Below are 24,741 nucleotides of genomic sequence, written 5' to 3'. Positions count from 1 at the left end.
TCATGCATGTTAAAGCATATAAACCGCATGGCAATCTTGCGTTCATATCAAACAAAAGATCAGGTATATGTCGATCGTGTAGAGGTAAAAACGTCTCCTCCTCCAGCGCACTAAGACCATACCCCTCCTCCAAGCTCTTTCCGACGAGATCCCTCAACTCAATTTCATTAGGGAACCTCTGCTCCTTCAGCTTCGAGAAGAGCTACGTCCGACAAGATTCATAACGATGAGCAGCTAGCGGAGATAGAAATGGAGAAATTTCGACATTTAACTCAATCGAGAAGAGGGTAGGGTATACCAGTTCACCATTACAACACACTTAAAAAGCTCCTGTGCTTTAAAGGAAGGATTGGATGAAGTTTCCAAAAAGCCAAGTGCTTGCCATACTTCCAAACCTACTTGCTAGCAAGGCCTGGTACCAAGGAGGTGGAGTCGTTATTCCCAGCCCCGAGAACACATGTTTGCCGACCATTATCGTCCCGATGATTCCTACTTGAACAACCGGTACCAGTTTGCTCAGCAGGCGCCTTGGAAGTTGGAAGGGAAGGGTTACATCGATCCGGGGAAATGAACAAGATGTACAAAAATTAATATTGATGGTGCATCCAATGCCAAATCCCCCACTGCCACTAGATTTCTGCAGTTGAACAAACAAATGAGAATTTCAGCATATAACGATCATCTATCACTAATGTAATGAACACTCCAAATATCAAACAGGCGTTCATTCTTTATGTTATCAATACAATATATCTGTGCGTAAAAGAATAGACGTCTTGCACAGAGAGTTTGTGTGCAATGTATTCATATAAACAATGGAAATAAATTGTCAGACCTTCTGGGTAGGGAATTTGAGGGGATCTTGGAGAAGCTGTTCTTGCTGGGGTCTGGATGGTGAGGATCATCGGCGTCATGAAGAGGATAATGAGCGGTAGTTTTGGAAAAAGGTTAATTAAAAATATCTGTCCGGAACAGAAAGATCGGTAACCCTACCAGGTAACTGAGCTCGATCGATCCATTGGAAAAGAAAGTGATCATGCTTGCATGGGGGATATAATTGATTTTTATGATTTACAAAAATGTGAAACTAATTAGTTCCAACGCCCAGGTTCATTCGGACTGACACGTGCCTTGTATTACAAGCATGCAGATTTGTAGGATCTTCTGCTTCATGCTGAAGAGATTTTTCAATGTGACTGTAACACGAGATGGTACACCATGTGTTACTATAACAATAATGAAATATATGTGCTAAAAAGTTAATAACTTAAAAAATACAATTTCCTATCATTTATATAAAAACACGTAATATACAACTCATGTTCTTGTCACAATTAAAAATTTCTTTGTTGGCTAAAAGACCTACTAGGATTTTGGCCCAATCAAATGCATGAATGAACATAAAAGTTCCATGATTTTGTTTTTCTTTATTTTAAGTTGGCTATAGAAATGTACTTCTCTGTTTACATTTAAGTTCGGACTTTTCTTTGTGTCGCTATAATTAATATATTAATTTAGTATAATAAAAGGAAGATGATCAGTCAAAGAAAAAAAGCAGACTTATGTGTTTAATAGTTTATTAGGCTGGTTAGGTGAGATTTTTTTGTGTCGCCTGAACGTGGAGTGGTTGGAAAGTTTTCTTTTCAAATGTTTCTCAAATTGCATAATTACATATGATGTACACTATTTTGTGCACATTGAAAACATTCCTCATTGGTTAGGCCGAATCATAAGGCAATAGAAACAATAAATGGAGCGTTATTCGTACTATAAAACATAACTTAAGATAAATATTAAAAAATTATTATTGGTACTTTAAAATTTTTATTTTGTACTCTTAAACTTTTTATATTTAGAAAGAAAAATATAATAGTTTCCCAATATTATTTGTATTATGTGGAATACGAGAATGTCAAATATGAGTGATGGTTTGAAATGATATATAAATATTCTTTTATGACCAAAGAAAATTCAAACTCAAAACCTCTTTTAATTTTTCAATAAGAAGATTGTAAGTCGAGCCACAAAAGATGATGTTTTTAGGCTTAAGTGTTAAAATGATTACTGTGTTTTACTCTATTAGTCAATTTGGTCTTCATGTTTATCTTTGTTAGCCAACTTTAGACTGACAGTTAAAATTAAGACAAAAAAAATGTAATTCCATTGTAAACTGATTACGGCTCAAAATATTTTCGTGTAGGATAATCTTGTGGACATCTATCTGGATTGCAAATCAGCTGCACAATAATTTTTTAGGATTTCAATTCTCTTGGAAAATAAACAAAGGATTAGAAAGATTACTAAAGAGGGAGTTGACGGGTTTCATGGCATTACATTTTTGTCCTTTCACAAACAAGACATGTGTCAATTTTAACAATCATTTTGTCTTGAATTGGCCAACAAAGGCAAATGCAGTGATCAATTTGGTCAAATTGAAAACATAGAGACCAAATTAACCAAATTTATGAAATAACAAAATTTATGAAACACAGAGACCGTTTTGATATTTAAGTTTTTTTTATAAACATTTTGGTTAGAAAGATTGAGACAAATACTAAATTTTGTGATAAGCATCAACATGGAGAGATTTTTCAATGTGTCGAAAACACGATCCAGAATACCAAGTGTCATAATACGATTAGTTGAAATTTTTTATTCTTCAATTTTTCAACCAATGTATTATAACATTTAGTTTACCAAACTATATTTTTAGCACACTAAAAAAATTTCTTGTCAATTTGTATAAGTAAAGTGAGTCATAAAATTACTTGGACGGCGGCATTGGAGAAATAATGATTAAATGCATGGCGAGAACACGAAGAATGAAATTCCTTATGGGCTGCTTTTCATGCAGTCTACCTTTCTTTCTTATTTACAGGCTTTTTCTTGTCAACCTTCCAATCCAATGATGACTAACGAAAACAGAAATTAAATAATGTGTCATGAGTTTACCAAAAATAAAAAATCATGTGTGACATGATATCATTATCCCACCAACAAAATTCTCTCATTAGGTCAAACCAACAAAACCACTACTATCAAAGCTGAGCAAAATTCTTAGTTTCGTACACAAAAAATCTACTTTTATTACAAGTTTATGTTATATTTGTACTAATTTTTTTTTAATAAAAATGAGGCTTTTATGTTTTAGTGGGTGTACCTTTATTTAAAAGATAGTATAAATATGATATAAAAATTATGATAACAATAATATTACTTCAATATATAATTTCATCGTTAATCATAAGTGACATGACAGTACGTGCAATAAAGAAATTTGAACACCATTAAGATCATAATTGTATTTTCCATTGCAATGTGCATGTCCTATAGCTATATGTCCCTAATGATCGCTACACGATATTCGCTATAATTCTAGCTTGAATCACTTCCTGTTAGAAAGAAAAAAATGTCCCTCTCAAAACTTTTTTTTTTGGTCAAAAAGTGTGACTTTTCGTTTAGTATTTTCTCTTTCTAATAAAAATATGTTCTTAATAATTTAAAAAACAAATGTCTAAATATTTTTCTAATAAAAAACATGTTTTATGAGGGACACACGTAAAACATTTTTTTATTAGTTCTCCCATAATCTAAATACGAAAAAAATCGGCGTGTTGGACACGCGTAAAACACAGTGGAAGTCTCCCCAAAACAAACAGAAAAAGTTGAAGTCCACTGACCGAGTTGCCATGGCGGAAAGCTTCAGACTTTTTCACTGTGTCTTCGGTCCTATATTTAACCCACTCGTATGCCCATCTTCCTCCTCATCACAAGGGATCAGAAACATTCAAGGTTCAAACTTTGAGAGAGAGAGAGAGAGAGAGAGAGAGAGAGAGAAGAGAAACAAAAACTATAAAATAATACAGATTTCTTTTAGCTTTTTAACCCAGAAACCCAACAAGAAACAGTGCCTAAAACCCTGAGACAACATAGATTGTATTTGTGTGGTTGTGGTTGAAGGAAAAGAAATCAAAGACCAATCTGTTATCCTATATATATTTCTCAATTTTAAAATCCAAATATTTTTAGCATTAGAACTTTCTTGTTTTGGTTTTTGCTCCAGCTTCAAATTCTCTCTCCTCGCTTTCTCTCTCTAGCCTGAGGGAGACCCCGGAACTAAAACCCTGGTGCTGGTGTTTCTGCTCCATCTGGGTCTCCAATGGCGAGTCGGGTCCTCTCAGAATGCGGACTAAAACCTCTCCCCAAAGTTTGGCGCGGACCCGGAACCGCAATTTTCTGTAGCCACCGGTCAAAAGTTCGAATTTTTCGGTCCAACCAGAGCTCGACGGATCTGAGATTGGATTCGACCAAAATCCCAGGTGGGCTGTTCAGAGAGAGAAGATGGGGACTAAACGTGAGCGCTCCGTTGAGAGTTGCTTCATTTGAAGAGGAGGAGGAGAGGGTTAACGGCGTTAATGGTGGCGGAGATGGAGAAGAGGAGGTGGGATTTGATCCGGGTGCGCCGCCGCCGTTTAAATTGGCTGACGTTAAAGCTGCCATTCCGAAGCATTGTTGGGTTAAGGACCCCTGGAGGTCAATGAGCTATGTGGTGAGGGATGTGGCGGTGGTTTTTGGGTTAGCTGCGGCCGCGGTTTATGTAAACAAGTGGTTTGTTTGGCCTCTGTATTGGGCTGCTCAGGGGACAATGTTTTGGGCTCTATTTGTCCTCGGCCATGATTGGTAAATACTAATGATTCCCTATGTTCCCTTCTTATATTTTTGTGTGTTTCTTATAACAGCGATATTTAGACTAATCTAGACTTACTCTAAACTGCGGGGAGAGAATTTGAACTCGTTTGCATTGCATGCTATATGTCAATTTGTGTTTTCTGGTGTGAATTGTTTGTCCGGTTTGTGATTGTGCAGTGGCCATGGAAGCTTTTCGAATAATCCGAAGCTAAACAGTGTGGTGGGGCATCTCTTGCATTCATCAATTCTTGTACCCTATCATGGATGGTATGTTCTTGACGATAGATTAGTACAATATAATGCATTTTGATTTGAGTATTGGTTTCGTATGTAATCGAACATTCAAAAGTATGGTTAAAATGGTGATTGAACTTTGCAGGAGAATTAGCCATAGGACTCATCATCAGAACCATGGCCATGTTGAGAATGACGAGTCGTGGCACCCAGTTAGTCTTTTTTACATTCCTCTGTATCACTTCTGTGTTCTTCATTCTCTTGACGCGTCCAGATTTTTCTGACGTTTGAGGGTGATAAATTGTATGCTTGCAGTTGTCTGAGAAAATCTACAAGAACTTGGATAACATGACACGAATTTTGCGCTTCACCATGCCTTTTCCCATGCTTGCATACCCTTTCTACCTTGTAAGTTTGTAGTTCCTTGATCGATTGATGATTTTAACTGCATAATGCATGAAACATGAAAACAATTACTTATTGTGATTTGTCTCCTATAGTGGAATAGAAGTCCAGGAAAGACTGGTTCCCACTTTCACCCGGACAGCGATCTGTTTGTCAAGAAAGAGAGGAAAGATGTGATCACTTCCAGTGTATGTTGGACAGCAATGGCCGCGCTACTTGTGGGTTTGTCCTTTGTAATGGGTCCTGTTCAAGTTCTTAAGCTCTACGGCATTCCCTATTGGGTAAATTTTTCATCTTTAATTTTCCTGTAGGTTTGCATCTAAATCGAACAAGAATCCACATTTGACTCTGCTTTCATTGATAGGTTTTTGTCATGTGGCTGGATTTGGTAACGTACTTGCATCACCATGGTCATGAAGACAAACTACCCTGGTATCGAGGAAAGGTGGGTGGATTTCGAATCAAGTTAGGCATTATTTCCCTATGATGCCACGACAAAGAGAATTCCACGGATATCATCATCTTATCACGTCTAGTTTTAAGTTTGTGGCTGAACTTCTCGCAAAATCTTATAACTTTCTTCCTCAAAACTTATACAGGAATGGAGTTATCTGAGAGGAGGGCTTACGACACTGGATCGTGACTATGGATTGATCAATAACATCCACCATGACATTGGAACCCATGTGGTTCATCATCTTTTTCCTCAGATCCCCCACTACCATTTAGTTGAAGCAGTAAGTACCAACTTAATACCTATAGAAGGGCTTGTTTGGGAATACTTCTAAACGATTAAAACGCTCTCAGATAACTAATAGCGCTCGTGAGTCGTGATGATGTTTTAATGTTCTTCAACTTGCAGACCGAGGCAGCAAAGCCAGTATTCGGGAAATACTACAGAGAACCAAAGAAAGCAGGACCTCTACCATTTCACTTGCTTGGAAGTTTTATAAGAAGCTTGAAAAAAGACCACTACGTGAGTGACACTGGCGATGTTGTGTACTACCAAACCGACCCTAACTTTGGTGGCAGGAATCCTGCATCGAATTAAAGCTTCGCTTCTTAGTTTCTTGGACCACAAGAAAACTTTTCAATCTCTCTGCATCGGCGTCTGCGTTTTCAACTGGTTCTTGAATCTTGACACAACAACAAAAAATGTATTTTATTCTTTATGGAGAGAGAAAAAGAGCTCTCTTCCTGCGAATTGTGAGAAAATAAAAGGAAATTATGAACACTTTATTTATGATTATCAAATTGAATAAATCAAACGGTATAATGAATAAGATTAAACATGTGTGTAGAGTTCTTTTTTTTTTTCGGGTTCATATTCTGGATTAGGATCATTCCTATAATAATCAGATGAACTGAGTTGTAGATATAAAAGTAAAGAACTCAATAGGAACCTTTCGAATCAGACAAAAAAAGAAAAGGTGAGAGAGAAAAATAATGCATAGTTATCATTTTTCGAGATAAATGGTAGGTAAAATGTAACAATCATTTGCTTCTGATTCAAATTAGTGGATCCAGTGGGGCATAATCATTCTTTTTGTGTTAATGGACCACGTAGTTTTTTTCATCATGAAAACAAATTTTGCCCGTCACGACCTTTTAATCATTCTCCATATATTTAGTTAAAACTACTAAACGACGAAAATTGTTGGTAAACAGCAGGGGCAGAGTCAGATTTTAGTTCAAAATGTCCAAAAGTCTCACTCTAAACTAATATTCTTATTTAAGAAAAATAAAGAGTTTACGTGTTCTAAGCTACCAATCACCTTCATTTGAGTTTGGTATGACATTGTTTTTGTTATATTCTTTCTCAACTCAATCTCATTTCTAGTATCACGACTCCTATTCAAAATAAAAGTCTATTTAAGCGGAAGAAGGAACGAAGGCGGAGAGGAATAAAAAATAAGAAAACAGAGAAAACAAAAGTAATAGTATTAAAAGACTTCAAGGAAAAAAAATAAAAGAATAAACAAAAAGGATAAGCAAAAACAAAAATAAGAACCAACTCTCTCGCCTACTTCCACTCTCTCCCTCTTCTCATCACCTAAGTCTCTCAAATTCACACTTACGCTGGTTAACTGCATAACAGCCACCGGTCTTAAATTGAACCCAATGAAGGAAATAAGGAAAAGACTTTGGTTGGGGATTTAATGCCATGAAAAATCTTTAAAAATAAAAAAAATAACTCGAGTTTTTTCTATGTGAAGAAAATATCACGATATGCCTAAGACTATTTTGGTTCTTACGTAGCTCCGCCCATGGCCAAACGCCCAACAAAAATTAAAAGAATATATCACAACATCTACAGATTTCAGACACAAAAAAAAATGTGGACTAGGAGGCCGGAGACAAATCAAATCGCTAACCGTGGGCAAATGCCCGAGTCATTATCTCAAAACAACGTCGGAGTCTTATACGTATCCAAGTCTTCGTCGCTTTTGTCGATATCGACACCTTTTATCGACTAAGTTGTGACTAATCTCAACCACATCTTAGACCTCTCTAGTCATGACTCTAGAGCCTATAATTTAATTGATTTTCTAATTAACACGGCACTATGAACCTATTATTTTGCTTGCAAGGATATATAACATGATATTATATTATTGGTGTTGGAGTAAATATGTTTTTATTTAAAATATATTTATATTTTGGTTTATTACAAACATTAAATATAAAACGTAAATTGTTATTAAAGATGGGATTCCAAGATCAAGTCTATATACATAACTTTGTCCGTTCTGATTTGTACGGTTTGGTCTCGTCCGTTTTTTAATCTTCCTTTTAATTTCCTACGGTATTGCATCCTCATAATAAGTCCCTTGATTTCTGATCATTTAGCACCCCCAACGTCTATTTTCTTATATATATATGTAGGTTATGCGATTTGCAAAAGTAAATAAGGAAAAATTAGAAGTACATAGATTGATAGCAACATATTGAAAGGGTGCAAGTTTGAAGGTTCTTCCATTGTGCAAGGAAGAATCTTATCAGAAGAATGTTCTGAACTGTTTTATCCTGGAGACGACGTGGTGTTTGTGAACTGCTTGCACACTTTGGGCAAAGTCGCGAAACGTCTTAAAGAGAGCGACTTAGTCCACGACTCATTCCAAGAATCATTCATCACTCAAGGCTTCTGCATTTTTCGGGTAACTTCTTTCCTTTCTATTTCAGTTTACAATAATTGGAAAGTCATATAATAGTGAGCTCGTTCATTGTCGTTGTTCATTATTTTAAAGATTATATTTTTAAAATGTTAGTAAAATAATATGGAAAACTAATAAAAATGACTTGAAAACTTTGAGTTTTAATGAAAATGACAAAATAAAGGGTAAAGTGAATAGTACCAGGTTTGAATTTTTAGTGTAAAAATGTGGTTTTTCGTTAAAGTGAACAATACCGTAGGCTTTTCGTTAAAACTTCCAAAATAATAAGGATCAAATTGTTGCATTGCCACAGTCCGCAGGTGTGCGAATTATAATTAGAGTGGTTATGTGAACTCCCAAGTTTTGTCTTTGGACACCCAATTTATTTTCACACTTATTTTTGGACAACTAAAATATAATTTATTAAACTTTCAAGAATACTCTTCTTTTATTTTTTGTGAATTTATTTTTCTGCGGACACCTTTCTTTTTATTTACTTTGGACACCCATTTCATTTGTATTAATTTAAAACACTTGTTATGGATTGGTTGGAGAGAAGGATGTTTATATCAAACTGAAATTTTACAACTGGGCTTAGCATTTGGATTTCACTCTCTCTTAATTATCTATTATATGAAAACCAATAGATTAAAAAAGAAACAAAAGATAGGAAACAAAAAGTGGGGCAATGGTAGAAGATCCAGATGATGAATAGGCAATCGGTTTTGGCGATGGGGTTCGTAATGGAGGCGGCGATGGTGTTTTCTGTGTCGGCTGTGAAAAAATGGGTGGTTTTGGTTGTAGAAAAGGCCTTGTTTAGATGAAGGGAGGGTGGTGCCGGCTAATGGTTATGTTGCATAGTAGTTGTTTCTTGACAAGATAGAGCGTCCCTGTCGAAAATGGGTTCGATGGTGGAGAATAATATTAAGGGGTTTTTGAACATTAGTTTGCAAAAGATTAAAAATTTTAAAAAATTTGGTACTAAATTACATATTCAATTTAATCACTTGAAGTCTACCTTTGTTAAAATTTATATTTAATTTTTGTTATTTAATGTGTATTTTTATTTAATCTCTCCATATTAAATTTTAATTTTATTAATATTGTAACATCCTACATCGTCCAGGGGAGATCCTGTAAGCCTTATATGTATATTCTCATCTCTACCTAGCACGAGACCTTTTGAGAGCTCACTGGCTTCGGGTTCCATCGGAACTCCGAAGTTAAACGAGTTCGCGAGAGAGCAATCTCATGATGGGCGGCCCACTAGGAAGTTCTCGTGTGAGTTCCCAGAAACAAAACCGTGAAGGCATGGTCGGGGCCCAAAACGGACAATATCGTGCTACGGTGGAGTTGAGCCCGGGATGTGGTGAGGGTCCGGGCCGAGATGTGACAATTTGGTATCAGAGCCAATCTTTGGCTGGAAGTGTGCCGACGAGACGAGGACGTCGGGCCCCTAAGGGGGGTGAATTGTAACATCCCACATCGCCTAAGGGAGTGGATCATGTAAGTCTTATATGTATATTCTCATGTTTACCTAGCAAAAGGCCTTTTGGGAGCTCACTGGCTTCGAGTTCCATCGGAACTCCGAAGTTAAGTGAGTTCGCACGAGAGCAATCCCATGATAGGTGACCCACTAGAAAGTTCTTGTGTGATTTCCCAGAAACAAAACCGTGAGGGCATGGTCGAGGCCCAAATCGGACAATATCATACTACGGTGAAGTTGAGCCCGGGATGTGGTGGGGGCTCGAACCGGGATGTGACAAATATGCACATATTTAGTTCTTTAATTATAAATAAACATAAATGAGAAAATATTAAAAGAAGTTTGTGATATAAAAATATGTAAATACATAAGTGTACAAAAATAACTGTACCGAAATATATAAAATTGACTTCTTTGTACCGAAATGTTTGTACGTAAATGTATGTATCGAAATATATTATAATGAACCTAAATGTATGTACAAAAATGAATTATATTGAATTAATGTACCTAAATATAAATACCAAAATATATTTACCAAAAATATATGTACCGAAATATAGTATATTGAATCAATGTACCTAAAAGTCAATACCCAAATGTGTGTACTAAAATGTAGTATTGAAATGCATTATATTGAATTAATGTACATACATGTTTGTATCGATGGATATACCGAAATATTCACATGTATTAAAGACACACCCCGACCCGAAATGTCCACTAGGACCCCAAATCGAGCAGAACTGGCCGACACCTGGAAGGTGACGAAGCCATAAAGTGTGATAATGTATAAAATGTGAATAACTTAAAATCTAAAAGTGCCTAAGTACACGAGTATGCCGTGAGCGGGTCTGGACCTATTTCACTCATGATACAGAGTATAAGTAAAGTACAGTAAGGTAAGATAATGAATATACCATCATAAGAAGCCACCTACACTGGGAAGTGCCACGAATCCTCGTCGATACGGAACTCTGCTGCTAGAACCTGGAGGGGTACAACAACAGAAAATGTGAGTGAGTAAAACAAAACTCTTCAAACCAATTCCAACTATTATAGTAGCCCCTCGCCGCAATACCTGCTTAATTTCCCAGAAAATAATAGGCGTGACTATAAATCAAGACCATAACCAAAATGATAGTCTTACGGTTATGCTATGTCAATTATCTTAACAGGAATGAGTAACCCATGTGAATTAAACCAAAAGGAAATGACATGTTAGCCGGATCTACCCATCATGTACAGTTGAATCAATATTTCATCCCATATATGCTAGCATCTCATCACATATCTCATCATAAATATATACTAGCATCTCATCATATATCACCACATTTATACTAGCATTTTATCATATATCTCATCATAAATATATACTAGCATCTCATCAAATATCACCACATTTATGCTAGCATTTCATCACATATCTCACCATAAATATAGCATTTCATCACATATCTCATCATAAACATATATGCTAGCATTTAATCACATATCTCATCATAAATATATACTAGCATCTCATCATATATCACCACATTTATGCTAGCATTTCATCACATATCTCATCATATATCTCATCAATCATGGCTAACATATAAGTCGGAGTCACCTTTAGTGACCTGTACGACATATTCATATCTCATCATATATTTCATCAATCATGGCTAGCATATAAGTCGGAGTCACTTTTAGTGACTTGTACAACATATTCATATCTCATCACATATCTTATCAATCATGGCTAGCATATAAGTCGGAGACATCTTTAGTGACATGTACGACATATTCATATCTCATCACATATCTTATCAATCCTACCACATTATATACTCACCTGAACTTACCTTAGCCTCCGCATTGGTGTGCAACACTGTGCAAGGTTGCACTAAATCACATACTAAAATGTAGACTAATTATGGCATGGCATTTATAAAACATAAAACCACAATTTCTCGTTTCCTCATACGTTGATTTATAACCAACATTTATTCACCCAAAACATAGGGTTAAATCTCACGTTTTTCACCAGATTCCTTCACATTGCTCATTTTCCCAAACAAAGCTTTTGTCTCGATTATTTAATCTCACTTATTGTATGACTGCATCTAACGTCTCGTTAGACTGCCTATATACCCTAAACAGGGATCAAGTCATTCGTAGTTCACATTAGTACTTCAAAGCATTGACAGTAATTATATGAAATATATATATATACACACACACACACTATAGAAGAGAAAAGACCTACTCACCTTCGATCCGCACTACGACTCCCTCGCACGAATATCGAGACATCACGAACTATCATCACTTGTGGCCAAGTATCAAATCACGTCTCAGAGTTCTTACCAGTAGAATACATAATTTACATAAAACATATCCTAATCAAGTGGTGGACCTTAGTGGAACTTTGCTGGATTCTGCAGATTTTGCAGATTTCCAGGGCGATTTTTGGAACTCCATATCTCACTTGTTTTTCAACCAAATTCAACCCATAATATACCAAATCGAAGCTAGAGAAATGTAGAACAAAATTATACCACTTGGAGTCCAAATAGTGGCCGGAGGCGGTCGGAAAATGGTCTGAAAGATGGCTGTCCGCGTGAAAACTGGTAACTCGCCAGAATTTCTGGGCAACCTTTCAATGTCCATAACTTTGTCAATACTCAACAAAAACAGGTGATTCAAAAACGGAAATCATAGTTCTCAATGAGACGAAGAGATTGGTACCTTACACGATGGCTAACTTGCTGTGGTTTAGCCAGAAAACGCCCCGAAAGTAGCGGAGGTCGCCGGAAACTGGGCAACCTTAAAATCGTTATAACTATCTCATTTCTCCACCAAATTAAACGATCCAAACATGAGAATTCATCTACAAAACATGAGGAATCGATTTATACCTGCTACTAAGGCCAATTGGGCCGAGAAACACCTCAAATCACCACGAACCGTACGAAACCCTTGAATTTGGGTGTGCTGCATTCGACCTCGAACGAACTCCAACGCCCCAAAACTTGTTTGGGCTTTATTCCAGACCTCATGAGGATGCTATAGGTGGTGGTAATTGGTGAAAATTGTTTCAATAATAGGAGAATCGACGGTAAAGGTTTCCCGCACCCATCGGTGCGGTTTTCATACCTTCATGGCTAAATTTCTACAATTTTGGGTTGTAATGGGTAGAGGGAAGGTCGTGGAACATTTTCTAAGGGGTTAGATAATGTGGTTCATTGGAAAAACCGACGAAAAACCACCGAAGAAGATGAAAAGGACCAGGTCAGGTTGGAAAATGGAACCTGGTCGACGGATCCCCCGCTCCCCTCTTCTCTCCTTTTTCCTCCTTTCCTTTGTTTCTGATTGGGCCATCCTAACTCTCTCCTCTCCCTATTGGTCACACACTTCCTCTCATTTTTTCTTTTATCTTCTTTCCTTTACATTTCCACCATCCATTCCTCATTTCCTTTAATTTGGGCCACCCACGTGGCACTCCAGATTTTCCCCTCAACAAAATCTGAAATTAATTAATTTAACTAAATATCCTTAACTTTAAGTATTAATAACTTTTTCGTTATAGCTCCAAATCACGTCCCGTTTACGCCCACACGTCCATAGCGATGAGTAACACGAGAATACACCAAGAAAATGAGTCTCACATGACACGACACGGTAGTCAACACAAGTCAACACTTTGCCTCGAAGGGCATCTTCATAACTCACGTATTAAAATTATAAAATCATCATTTTTAGGGATGGGCTGTTACAATTAATGTACCTAAATGAAGAACATACAAAATTGTTATCGGAATATATATTATAAAAAAAAATTAGTTTGCCTAAATGTAGACATTAAAATATAGAGAGATTATATTCATATATCCTAACTCACTTCTCTCACACCCTTTTAATTTTTTTTTTATATTTTCTACACACTACTAACACTTGATAGAAAAATATTAAAAAATTAAAAAGTTGTGGGAGAAGTAATTTGGGGTATGTGAATATAATCTCCCTAAAATATATTATGATTCATGAAAATGAAATTTAAATGTAATTAATACATGAAAAAGGGAAGAAAAAGATAAATAAAACATCAAAATATAACTAATAAATGAGATGATTAAATGCACCAGGGATTAAAATTGGATTTTATTCTTACGCAAGATTATAGTCTAAAACTCATCTTTTTTAAGGATTAAAATGAAGTTTTCTATAAGAAAAATTATACATATAGTATACTTTTAATACTTAATTGTATATTGAGACAACACTTTTTAAACATTTCAAGGAGAGACAAATATTAAAACATGTGAAATATGACATCATTGCCTATTTTTTAAGTTACAAAAATACTCTTTATTAACATAGGTTTTAACATTATAATCATTCAGATTCTAACCTACATTTTCTACCTAAACCCAAAAGCCAACAACCCACAAAATAACATAAACATTCATCAAACACCATGCCCGCGCAACCATACTCCTTTCCATATGTACATAAACATTCATCATGGGCGATTGAAGTTTACGATATTTGGGGGCTTTTTTATTTATTAAGTAATGGATATATAAAAAGGAAGGGTCATTTTGATTATATTTTTATATGAACAATATAAGATCCCACATCAACCAATGGAGAGGGGGTGATGTGCCTTATATGTACATGCTCCCCTCTTTATAGCACGAGGCATTTTGGGAACTCACTGGCTTCGGATTCCATCGGAACTCCGAAATTAAGCGAGTTCGGGCGAGAGCAATCCTATGATGGGTGACCCATTGGGAAGTTCTCATCTGAGTTCCCAGACACAAATAGGTGAGAAATGGTAAGCCCAAAGCGGACAATATCGTGTTACGGTGGAGTCGAGACTAGGATGTGACAGAATGGTATCAGAGCCACTCTGCCGTTCGGTGCGAATGTGCCGACGAGGATGCTAGGTTCTCCTTAAGTGGGGTGGAATGTAAGATCCCACATCGACCAATGAAGAAGGGGTGATGTGCCTTATATGTACATACTCCCCTCCCTATAGCACGAGGCATTTTGGGAATTCACTGGTTTCGGATTCCATCGGAATTCCGAAGTTAAGCAAGTTCGGGCGAGAGCAATCCTATGATGGGTGATCCACTGGGAAGTTCTTGTCTGAGTTCCCAGAAACAAATTCGTGAAGGAATGATAAGCCCAAAGATGACAATATCGTGCTAAGGCGAAGTCGAGATTAGGATGTGACAAACAATGTTCAGATAATGCATTCCTGACAGTGCCTCAACATATATCATCAACATTTCAAAGTGTTGTTTTTGTTTTTTTATCATTGAAAAACACAACATGTGATTTTCAAAAGCTTATATGAAGTCATCAATAAGACAGAACTTAGCTATTCTGTGAATGCCAAGTTAAATTATTCCAGGATTGTGATTGTGTTCAAGAGAGCAATGCTCAAACAAATTCAAAAGTAGATGAAATAATGGAATACAAAGGTACAAGAAGATAAATATGAGTCGGTCATGCTTAAGTCTCCCTTTGTTTGGGTTGCTGTTGCAGTAGCTCTTCTCTAACCCTCTTCATCTCCATTTTCTTTCTGAGTCTTTCTTGCTTTTCGTCTTAATATAATATTAATCATTTGTGCCTTGATGAGCTAATCTAGGCAATTCTAGGTATGATAATATGAATAATTTTGTTTAATCATTAATCAATGAAATAGCTTAATGAGCCATTATGGGCAATTCCTGGTGGCCACCTCTACTCAATTGTTTCTTTTTTTTTTTTTTTGGCCTATGTAGCTGATTGGCATGTCGCAATTTTGAAAATTGTTAATTGTGAATTTTTTTTTTGGTAAAATAGTTTCATTATTGAAATTTAGCTTCAAAGTTCATCCTACCTTAATTTTGGATCGTACGTTCATGCTTGGGCATAATAGACTTGTAGTTACTTAGAATGAAATGATCTTACAGTAATAGGGAACTGAATGTAAATATATGCATTTACAAATTGGTTGTACTAAAAAGCATACCAAAATTAATTCTGCATATATTTGAACTGATTCTTAAAAAATGGTCGAGAACGGGTTGAACTCATTATGCAAAAATGACTATCCAATAGTCGATGACGGGTTGAACTGTTTCTGCAAAAACAATCGAGGACGGGTTGAACTGATTCTGCAAAAATGGTCGATGACATATTGAACTGATTATGCAAAAATGGTCGATGTCTGATTGAATTGATTCTGCAAAAATGGTCAATGTCTGATTGAATTGATTCTGCAAAAATGGTCGATGACGGGTTAAACTGATTCTGCAAAAACAATTGAGGATAGGTTGAATTGATTCTGCAAAAACAGTTGATGACGGGTTGAACTGATTTTGCAAAAATGCTCGAATACAGGTTGAACTGATTCTGCAAAAATGATCGATGACTAATTGAACTGATTCTACAAAAATGGTTGATAAGGGTTGAACTGATTCTGCAAAAATTATCGAATAAGGGTTGAGCTTATGATACATATTAATTTTGTTGGAGTTGTGAGGGTTGTGTTCTATTAACCGCCCTAAAGCCTTAAGGGTATAACTGGTATTTTAAACATTGTTTCTATATTTTTGGGTTGGGCTTTAATTGCTTTTTATGTTTTTATCTCTCATTGACATGTTTTAAAATTAGTGGAGTTCTTTAAAATATAGTAAAAGTTTTTGTCTCTATATATAAAACTATCTTTTCTATAGTATTAAAGAGGAGATAATAATTATTTAAAAAAAATTACTAAGCTCTTTTTGATAAACTTATATATGAATGTAAGAGTGCCTATGATTGATAATTAAGGAATCAAACCCAACATTTATCCAGATGTGGGGGGCACCACTACACTCATGATGGCTCGATTTCGTAAACATGCCTTCACTGTATAAGCCCATCCAAGCTTCGAACCAATTCCTCCAATAGTAGGTATGGGACCATTATCCCTACATGACTCTATCCATAGCTAAACGCCCAACAAAATAAAACTACACTAAAATATCACAAAGTTTAAAGATTTCAGTAGCGTTGGACACCATAAATTGTGGACTAGGAGGCAGGAGACAAATCAAAACCCTAACTGTAGGCAAATACCCGAGTCATTGTCTTAAACAACGTCGGAGTCTTATACGCATCTAAGTCTTTGTCGCTTTTGTCGATATCTACACCTTTCATCGATCAAATTGTGACTGATCTCAATCACATCTTACACCTCTCTCTAGTCTCTACTCCGGAGCCTATAATTTAATTGATTTTCTACTCTAATTTACATGACCTATTCTTTTGCTAACATGGATGCAGCTACACATGTTATTTTTCATCTGTTTGTATCAAGAAGATTAAAAAGTATTTTTATTTTAAAAAATTCTTACGTTTCATTTATGGGGCTTCTGTTAATCTGCCTGTGACTGATCTACCATTCATGTAAGAAATAAAAGGACCAACTCAGATCAAATTAACATTTTTTTTTGTCAACTGAACTTCATTGTTAGACTGCCGCATGACCCATTATGTGGGAAGGAACTTATATAAAATGGGTTTACGATGCATTGTAAGTTCCTATTCTAATAAAATAATGGTATGTGTAAGTTTTTTAGCAAATGATATTGTATTATTAGATTAAGACGTCATGTAACGGTAAGATAGTTTCATGTAAGTTGTTCTCTATTATTGTAACAATAGCCTTTAATGATTATATTTTTCAAATTATGAAAATAATAAGGATCAAATTGCTACATGCCATAATCCGCATGTGTGCAAAATATATAATTAGAGTGGTTATGTTGGCACCCAAGTTTCGTATTAAGACATCCTTGTTTTTGTGGACACCCGATTTACCTTCACACATGTCTTTGGACACCCAAAATAATGTACTAAACTTCCAAGAATATCCTTCTTTTACTTTTCGGGAATTTATTTTTCTTTGAACACCCATTTTTCTTGTATTAATATAAAGCGCTGGTTATGGATTGCTTGGAGACAAGGTTATGTTATATCAAATTGAAATTTTACTACTGCGCTTAGCATTTAGATTTCACTCCGTCTCTTAATTATCTAATATATGAAAACCAATCAATTAAATGAGAAAGAAAAATGGCAAGACGTCATTTACATGATGGCATGAGTCAAAATTCGTCGGTGGCTAACCTGACATCTAATCTAACAAAATCTATTATTTGACAAAAAAAACAATAAGAAACAAAAAGTTGGACAATGATGAAGATCTAGAGGATGAATTGGCAATTAGTTTTGGCGGTGAGGTTCATAATGGAGGCGGTGATGGAGTTTTCTGTGCCGGAGGGTGGTGGTGGTGGCTAATGGTTATGTTGCCTAGTTGTTGTTGTTGTTGACTAGATAGAGCGCCGCTGTTGGAGATGGCTTGGTTGCCCCAAGACGAAGGATGATATTGAAAAGAAAAAATAATTGTTTTCTTAAGACTCACTCTATAAACCCATCAGAGCTTCGAACCGATTGAGACCGATAAGCTCTTACATAAGGAGTCAGCAAAGTCGGTGAGTGGGAATTCGTACCACGGTGTCTCAAACTTCAGAGGGAAAAATGGTCAACAACTTCGGCATCTTTTCTCCTTCTCCTCGTGGAAAAAAGAAAAGAATATCCCCGAAATGGCAAAACAAATAGAGATGAAGGACCCAAATGCCACCCACGCGTTTCTTCCATTTTTCAACTCCATGTTTTAATTATTCTTCATGCTTGCTGGCTAGTTGATACTAAAGGCAATCTCCTACATGCAATTGGACTTCAAGATAGCATAATTTCGTAAATTGTCTATATCGTCTTTTTTTTTTTTTTTTTAAACTCATTATGTTTGGTATGTAACCATCACATTTCTTCTTAATTTAGATGAATTGGTGTAAATATTGTCTAACATTTATTAAAAAAAGAAAAGAGAAGAAAAAGGATAACAATACTTCAAATCAATTTTGTGATGCTATGTGAAAAATTATGTCAGTGCGTGATATGCTTGAGATGCCTTAGCATCATGATTACCCATAAATTTCTCCTGTTATAAGGCACATAATAAACCAGTTAAATGTTACTTAATAATAAGGTTTAGTGGTCTTCCTCTTCACTTGTAAGTGAGAGGTCTTGGATTCGATTTTTGCCAAAAGCGAACTTGAATCACATTATTATGGCAAACTCATTGTAAGACTTGACCCACTCTCATACTTCTTTAATGTAGATACTATTGTTTGTTTGAAAAAAATTAAAAAACCAATCAAATAGGTTATAATATTTAATAGTGTGACACATTAATAAATAAGAAAATGCAGTGTGGCAGAGCGGTCCAAATTTCAAATGCGATGGGACAGCCAATTGTGACCGGGAGAATGGCTCCGGAGATGGTGCTTGTGTGAGGTAGGAGATGAAAGTTGATCTTCCTAAGTGGCGTATTCCGGGTTGTCAATTTCAATAGAAGTTGTGTTGGTGTCCATGGGGTTGGGATCGGTTATGATTGTGCGTGGTGGGGGAGACGAGCCATCAATATGAGACCAAAATTCATGTTCATGAAGAAAATAGGTAATTTGACGAAGCCATATGAGATAGACAGAAGAAGAACATGATCACAGGTAAGAAACTTGAAACCCTAGGATTTAAGAAGGCCGGTACCCTGTAGAATTGGCTTTCCAAGATTTCATTTGTGTGTAAAGAGTACAATGTCTCTTCGGGTTGGTTTGGAATTGTGGTGTTTTAAAAAAAATACTGCTTATTAAGAAATCTAGAACATTAAATTTGTTTGGTAAAACAAAAAAAAAAAAACAATTTTTTTTTAAACTACTGTCAATGAAAGTAGAAAAATATAGAAAAGCAGAAGCATAGTCTACTATGCTTTTTCAAAGCATAGTAATTAATGCTCATTTAATGAACTTTTCAAATAACAAGTATATCTCCACATGTTTTACAAAATTACAATTTTTGCCGTTACATTATTGTCTTTGACATATTATATCACATTAAATACTATATCATTTTCAGTTATTTAACATATTCAAAACAATTTATATAAAAATTTACCAAACACTTAGACACTGTTTTTTTTTATATTAAAAGCACTTTAAAAAAAAGGTTTACCAAACACTTAACAATTTTATTTTACAGTTATTTATTTCTACACTACAACAAAAACAGTTTTTATAAAAAGCACAACGTAAACAATTTTTATTAAAAGCATATAAATACCAAACTAGTCTTTCGTATGATCATAGACTTGAAAATTACAGAAGAATACATACAATTACTAGGTACAGTGACTAAAAAATTATGAATTATAAATATTATTTAACATGACTGACAACAACAACACGGTGAGGACCATTTTGTGTTTAACTATACATTCTTTACGCGACCAAAGTGCGCGTCCGGCCACCAATTTTCCCATATTTTTATAAATTTCCAGTTCCTAATGTGAACTCAACGACCAAAGTCTTCAATCCTTCCTTGATAAACGACTAACACCACCACCATATTCAAATCACCCAAAAAAACCCCTCTCTCACTCCAAAAACACAGCATCAAATCTCTCTCAGTCTCTCTCTTTCTCAAAAAAGTTAGTCATGAGTGGTAACTCAGTTCATCAGACCTCTGGCTGTTTCAACGGCATCCTGCGCCGGCTTTTGTGCAATGGAAGCGTTCCAACACACCCATCAGATCAAATTCCAGAATCTAACACTACCCAACTCGCAAAATCCCCCATAAAACAAAACCCTGATCCCAAAATTCAAACTTCAGCTTCTGTCACGCCTGGAATCGTGGCAAGGCTGATGGGTTTGGACTCGTTGCCGGAAACAAATTGGGTTTCAAGAGCCCCGGAGTTGGTCAGTCGAAGTAGGTCGTTGAGTTTTGCAGATTACTTGATGGGTTTTGACTCCAATGATCTGCATCGTAGGGTTCGAACCTCGGTTTCTTTTCGTGAAGTTCCGGAGGTTATGCATCGGCAGAAGAATAGCCATGATTTTATGGTTGTGTGTTTGGACAATGTGGGTGAGAAATCGAAGGGAGTTGGGTCGATGGTGAAGAAATCTGAGGTGGGGTTTGGGGAACTGAGGCAGGGGAAGAAGGAACAGAGGAGTAAGAAGAACAAGGTGAAGAATGATGAGATTATGAAGGAGAAGAAGGAAAAAACTGTAATGATAAAGCAAAACAAGAAGATTTCTTGTTTAAAAGATGAGCCCAGAAGGGAATTTGGTGCAAAATCTTCAAAGAGTTACAAAAATGTTGGTGCAAATTCGAAGGGGGAGAGTGGAAATCTTGCATTGAAAAAAGCAACCCAGAAGAAGAAAGTTGTGGTGGAACCAAAAATCAAGAAGAGAAACCATAAAAATGAAGCTGAGAAGGGAAAAGAGGCCTCTGAATTTCATGGCTCCTCAGAGAGCGATGCAAGCCCTGTTTCAGTTCTTGACATTGATGACATGTTGATCGAGCATGAAGCTTGGTTATCAGGTTTGTTCTGTTTCCAACAAATTTTTATTTCTGATTACAAATATTCTAATCACTCTAATCTAAATTGCGAAAAATGAGTTCGATACTGGTTGTTGATCAACTTTACTAAGCCCATGTCTGCTTTTGTTTCCTCAGTTTTGATTGCAAAATGCTAAGTAATTTCATGTAGCACATTGTCTAACCAATTCATTTTTGTGGGTTAATTTTTCTTATAGGATATTCAATTCCCATGGATTTGAACTCCACTGTGAAACCGTTACCAAAAGCTCCTTTTAGTGACAGCTCAGAAGTGAAGGCAGCAAAAAGGAAAGATTTTGAGCCGATTAACGAAGAGGAAACCAGAGACTACGCAAAGCTGCTGGCTTCCAAAATCCAAAATTGGACGGAGGTGGATTTGAAAGAATCAAACTGGGTGGCCAAGAATGTGGTCGGGTTCGAAGGTTTCGAAGAAATCTGCGAGGAATTTGAAGGGCGGATCCTTGACACGCTATTGCACCAAGCCATTGATGAATTTATTGAGATTTCTTATGAAAATGTGTGGGGAAATCTGTGGACTTGCAATGCTGCTAGTTGAAGGACTAGGAAACTTCTGAAATGTTGTAAATATTCTTCAAGTTTCTCCGTCTAGAACTTTGAAACCCTAGACTTTTGGTTGAAGCTTCAACTCTTCTATTTTGGTGTGAAAAGAGTTTGAGACTTTTAGCGACAACTGAGGCATTGCCTGCAAGTATATCAGCAACGAAAATATAATTTAATTTCAATAATTTTATATGCTTGTCTTGTGAAAATGTTGATCATCCAATTTAGTCGAAGTCAATTAAAGTATACCTATGAACAAACCGTAATAAGATTGTAGGTAAACCTTAAAAGAGTAAATTGTTATGACGAAACTACTAACTGATCCAAATCAAAGAGTAAATTATCATGACGAAACTACTAACTGGTCCAAAAAAATAGTGTTAAAGGTAAAGAGTGTTAATACTACAATATTATATCACATCTACACTAGTAAATCACAGCAAACTATTATAATCACCCAAATAAAAACAAAGCTTTATGCATAAGAATCCACTGGTGAAAAGAAGAATGTTTCATTATTTTTTGTGAAAATTTTGATAACTTTTGTAGTCGTATTTCATAGGTCCAAGAAGTCAACAATCCTAGAGAAACCTTGGCCATCTTGCATGTGAGTAATCTGTACACTTTATTGCAAATTCCATCATGAGATTATGAAAGCTAACGTCCGATCGATATAAGTCGTCGCTCATAATTATAATGAGAATCGAATTATGATAGCATCGGTTTTATGGTATGTGAGACTGTGAGTTATAACTGTAAACGACCAATGGTAGCCATTATTTATTAGAGATATGCGGTAATTCTCTCTATTTCTCACATAACGTGAAAGGATTATCGGAAGCTGAAGCCCTACCCGTAAGCCACCTTAGCACTTTGGCAATTCTAATAACAAGAAAAATATCCATATGGTAGCTTGATTACCCACTCTCACAAACGTGTAGGACTATGAGTACTGGAGGTTGTACTTACATAAGAAGAGATACTCTCTTCTCATCAAGTGGCAAATGGTCATTGGACAAATGATTTATTTTTTAAACACATGTCAAACATTTATGTGGCAAGTGACGCCATTAAAACTATGTTCTAGTTGCGATAAAAATCTCTCCTACTCAAATATTTCCCCTCAAAAACATATGCAGCATTCATCTAGACACGACGAGCTTGTCTCCACATGTGTTCGGCAAATTGACATCAAATCATGCATGCCAAAGTGCTCGATTGTAAATGGGAAATGAGAACTGTATAAACTATGAAGAGAATCATATGGATCATAAATGTTAACTCGTGTGACATCGTTCATCTTATAGAACATAGTGCTTCCACTTTCCAAGAAACCCAAGAACACAGCCACGAACATGAAAGAGAAATGGAAAAGAAAATAAACAACCAAGAAAAAGAACATTCATTGAAATGGAAAGCCCCTTAGGCTCCTAATATTCACCAACCTTCTTAGAAAGTAAATGGCATTGGTACTTGAAACATTTGATCATTTGGGATCGAGTGCGATCAGTAAATGAACATTGTAAAAAATGTACAGTTACTGCTACAAGTAAATTGAGGAGAAAGGCCCTATCCACTACTGCAAACCACTACCTGCCTTCTTTTTTTCTTTCTATAGTTTAGTTTGAATAGTATTGTTAAACAATAAGGGGGCGTTTGTTTGCCCTCACTAAGTGGGACTGGACTAGCTGTTAGTCCAATACCGTGTTTATTCCATGCTGGGACTAACATTAATGAAACTAAAGGAGACTAGCATGGACAAAACCCTTCACTAAGAGGTCTTAGCGAGACCCCCCAATAACCATGGGACTAGCTAAGACTATCCTCTCTCGTCCTCGTCATGCTCAACAACCACTCCCAATAGACTCCTCGTCATCTCCAGTCACCTAGATCATAATAAAATATTAATAATTTATATATTAAATAATATAATATTAGAATTTGTTATTATCCAGCTTCTTAGTCCAACACTGTACCAAACGCTTCACTAAGTTAGTCCAGCTTAGTCTAGTCTAAGCCAGTCCAGCTTAGTCCTTGAAGCTAGTCCAGTCCGAGATAGTCCGGCGCAACAAACGCCCCCTAAGGGCATATCTAACACATGGCTTTTAGCCCAGACAAGAAGATCTAGTCCCAAGTTGCAAAGAAAGCTTTCTAACGGAGCTAATCAGCCTAGGTTAGTTGGAGCCCAATTAAGGCTCCTTCAGGTTATGCCCAAGACTTCATGTTTAGGACAATACATGTAGCCAATGAAAATGAGGCACCTAACACTTTTTATCCTCTAGCCTCAATTGCCATTAGAACAACACAAGGCTAAATTTCATGAATGATGTTAGTTTGAGGGGCGAGATTTTATCTTTAGCCCATGAGTCCATGACCCCTGCCCTTACCATTATACATGCACACAAAGTTTGAAATCATAACGCTTAGAAACTGAATGAATAATCTAAAGATCGATGAAAAATGTTAATCGAATGCAGGTGTTTCAAAAGAAATTGAAACAAGAGACACAATAAAGGAGGACACAGCAGTGCAATGTGAAAGCCCTGTTGATTGTATAAGCTTGTGTTATGGGTGCCTAGCCAACAAGTGCAAAACTGGTCGATGTGTTTGTGGCTGTGCAAACAACAACGCCATTGCAGAAGCAATCACTGGTATGAAACAGTAAAAGATTAATTTTTTTATAAATTCTTAATAGTAACTAATTAAGAGTACTTAACTATACTGTCC

The 24,741-nt window shown here is 36.1% G+C and overlaps 2 protein-coding genes, 1 long non-coding RNA gene and 1 pseudogene across 3 annotated transcripts; 2 read left to right on the top strand and 2 right to left on the bottom strand.

Annotated features, from left to right (window-relative positions):
- Positions 1–110: 110 nt before the first annotated feature.
- LOC126617715 (selT-like protein) lies at positions 111–1,095 on the bottom strand (annotated as a pseudogene).
- Positions 1,096–3,764: 2,669 nt separating this feature from the next.
- Positions 3,765–6,618, top strand: LOC126617712 (omega-3 fatty acid desaturase, chloroplastic-like). Its single transcript, XM_050285754.1, has 8 exons — positions 3,765–4,680; positions 4,867–4,956; positions 5,069–5,135; positions 5,239–5,331; positions 5,424–5,609; positions 5,693–5,773; positions 5,928–6,065; positions 6,191–6,618. Exons 1-8 carry the CDS (start codon positions 4,160–4,162, stop codon positions 6,377–6,379), a joined length of 1,365 nt encoding a protein of 454 aa, XP_050141711.1. The 5' UTR covers positions 3,765–4,159; the 3' UTR covers positions 6,380–6,618.
- Positions 6,619–11,419: 4,801 nt separating this feature from the next.
- On the bottom strand, positions 11,420–13,343 carry LOC126617717 (uncharacterized). Its single transcript, XR_007621494.1, has 3 exons — positions 12,876–13,343; positions 12,706–12,774; positions 11,420–12,613 (listed from the first exon to the last, which is right to left on the bottom strand). It is a non-coding gene; the product is annotated as an uncharacterized LOC126617717 (long non-coding RNA).
- A 7,046-nt stretch (positions 13,344–20,389) lies between these two features.
- LOC126617713 (uncharacterized) lies at positions 20,390–22,204 on the top strand. Its single transcript, XM_050285755.1, has 2 exons — positions 20,390–21,435; positions 21,651–22,204. The coding sequence occupies exons 1-2, from the start codon at positions 20,550–20,552 to the stop codon at positions 22,007–22,009; spliced, it is 1,245 nt and encodes a 414-aa protein (XP_050141712.1). The 5' UTR covers positions 20,390–20,549; the 3' UTR covers positions 22,010–22,204.
- Positions 22,205–24,741: the final 2,537 nt, after the last annotated feature.

The sequence above is a fragment of the Malus sylvestris genome, chromosome 4 (assembly GCF_916048215.2).
Source record: "Malus sylvestris chromosome 4, drMalSylv7.2, whole genome shotgun sequence".
NCBI lineage: Eukaryota > Viridiplantae > Streptophyta > Magnoliopsida > Rosales > Rosaceae > Malus > Malus sylvestris.
This window is presented reverse-complemented; position numbering and strand designations above follow the sequence as displayed.